Source organism: Balaenoptera musculus, chromosome 1, assembly GCF_009873245.2.
Source record: "Balaenoptera musculus isolate JJ_BM4_2016_0621 chromosome 1, mBalMus1.pri.v3, whole genome shotgun sequence".
In the NCBI taxonomy this organism is placed as follows: Eukaryota; Metazoa; Chordata; class Mammalia; order Artiodactyla; family Balaenopteridae; genus Balaenoptera; species Balaenoptera musculus.
Window position 1 is genome coordinate 1,241,528 of NC_045785.1, and position 1,677 is coordinate 1,243,204.

The 1,677-nt window shown below is 68.9% G+C and overlaps 1 protein-coding gene across 1 annotated transcript in view; it reads left to right on the forward strand.

Moving 5' to 3' along the window:
• The first annotated feature begins 304 nt into the window (after positions 1 to 304).
• The window catches only part of PLCH2 (phospholipase C eta 2), a 27,412-nt gene continuing 26,039 nt past the window's right edge, over positions 305 to 1,677 (forward strand). Inside the window, exons 1-3 of the mRNA XM_036870820.1 lie at positions 305 to 428; positions 997 to 1,019; positions 1,116 to 1,236. Of these exons, the coding sequence (XP_036726715.1) occupies positions 305 to 428; positions 997 to 1,019; positions 1,116 to 1,236 (268 nt within the window). The remainder of the gene's footprint in view (positions 429 to 996; positions 1,020 to 1,115; positions 1,237 to 1,677) is intronic.

The following is a 1,677-nucleotide window of genomic DNA, read 5'->3' on the forward strand; positions in this document are numbered from 1 at the left end:
CCCTGCAGCTTCCCCACCTCAGGCCCTGGGGCGTTGCTTCTCCTGGGACCCCTCTGTGGCCCTGGCGGTGGGTGGGCTGGCTTGGGGGCCATCGGGGACAGCAGGTGAGAGGCCAATGCCAGAGGCGCCTGGGAGCAGCCCTGTGGGGACCTTGGTGGGCAGTGAGGGGGAGGAAGAAGCCGAGGAGAGAAGGGGGCCCCGTGGAGCCCCCAGGCTGCCGCCACCGCCTGACCTGCCCCTGAGGTGGGGCTGGGGGCTGGCCCTCTCTGGCCTCCGTGAGCCCACCCCTGGCCATCATCGGGGCATGTCTGTCCCCTGGCCATTTACCCCCAGCCGGACCAAGGGAACGGTGGCCTGGCTGGCGGAGGCCCTCCTCTGGGTCGGCGGGAGCGTGGCTGTGTCCCCGCAGTGGCAGCTTGGCCCACTAGGTAAGGGAGCAGCCCTGTCTGGTCATCTGGGGCGGGGACTGGCCTGCTCCTCCCTGGCCACAGCCCCGCCCAGCCCCAGGGTCACTGGGCTCAGGAGGGGGGGCTGCTCCTGGGGTTGTGAAAGGCCTGGGGGCTCCCACCCCACCTCCATGCAAACCTGTAGCCTCCTGACCCCTCGGGTCTCCCTCTGGGGATCACGGGGCTCCGGCAGCAGCCCCCGGGGTGCCTCTCTGACCCCCCCACTCAGGGCCTGGAGGCTGAACCCCAGGCGGGCAGTGAGGAAGGAAGGGGTGGGGGAGTCAGGGGTAAGGAGGGGCCGGGGCCACGGTCCTGGTGGATGTGCGGCTGGACACTCTCTGGGGGGTCCCTGTTACTTTGGGGGGCAGTGGCACCTTCAGCCCAGGTGTGGTGAGGCCAGAGTGCTGGTGCCAGACGTGTCGGCCCTTAGAGGCCGGCAGAGTGCCCGTCACTGCGGTGAGACTCTGGAGGGTAGAGTGTCTGTCTTAGCGGGGCCGGCCCACGGAGGGCCCCATTCAGGTCCGCCCGCCCCTCCGGCTCTCTGTTCCAGCCGGCGGATGGGGCCTGGTCCAGGTACCACCTTCCAGAACCTGGTTCTAGGCCTCTGGGGCCCGTCCCTGTCCCCATCCCCGGCCTCCTGCCTCCCCCCTGCTACCTGCGTCCTGGCAGGCACACCGCGTCTTTTCCTCCCGGTGTCTCCCCTGGAGCCCAGCCTCCCTGTGCGCGGCTCCCCGCTGTGCCCGGCTGCCCGCTGTGCCCCCCGCCCAGTGCCTGCAGTTCAAGGTCAGAGGTTGGCTTCCTCTGAGAGGTCCTCACTGCCTGTTCCCTTGGGCTGACACTGCCCACGGGCCTCCACAACACCACCTGAGGGTTCCTCATCGGGGGGACCTCGTGGGTTAATTACTTGGTGCTTCACCAGATGGTACCTCCTGGGTCCTGGGCTTCCTGTAGGCAGTTGTGAAGGGCCTGAGGGGGCCAGGACAGACCTGTCCCTGGGACTCCTGGAGCCTGCTGCCTCTCCAGCCTGGCCAGCCACGGCCTCTCCTGGTACCTGGGAGACGTGCAAGCTGCAGACAGGAGGCTGAATGGATGGAGGAGGAGGAGGAGAAAGGAGGAGAGGGGAGGGGGAGGAGAAAGGAGGAGAGGGGAGGGGGAGGAGAGGGGAGGAGAGGGGAGGGGGAGGAGAGGGAGGAGGGGGAGGGGAGGAGAGGGGAGGGGGAGGGAGAGGGGA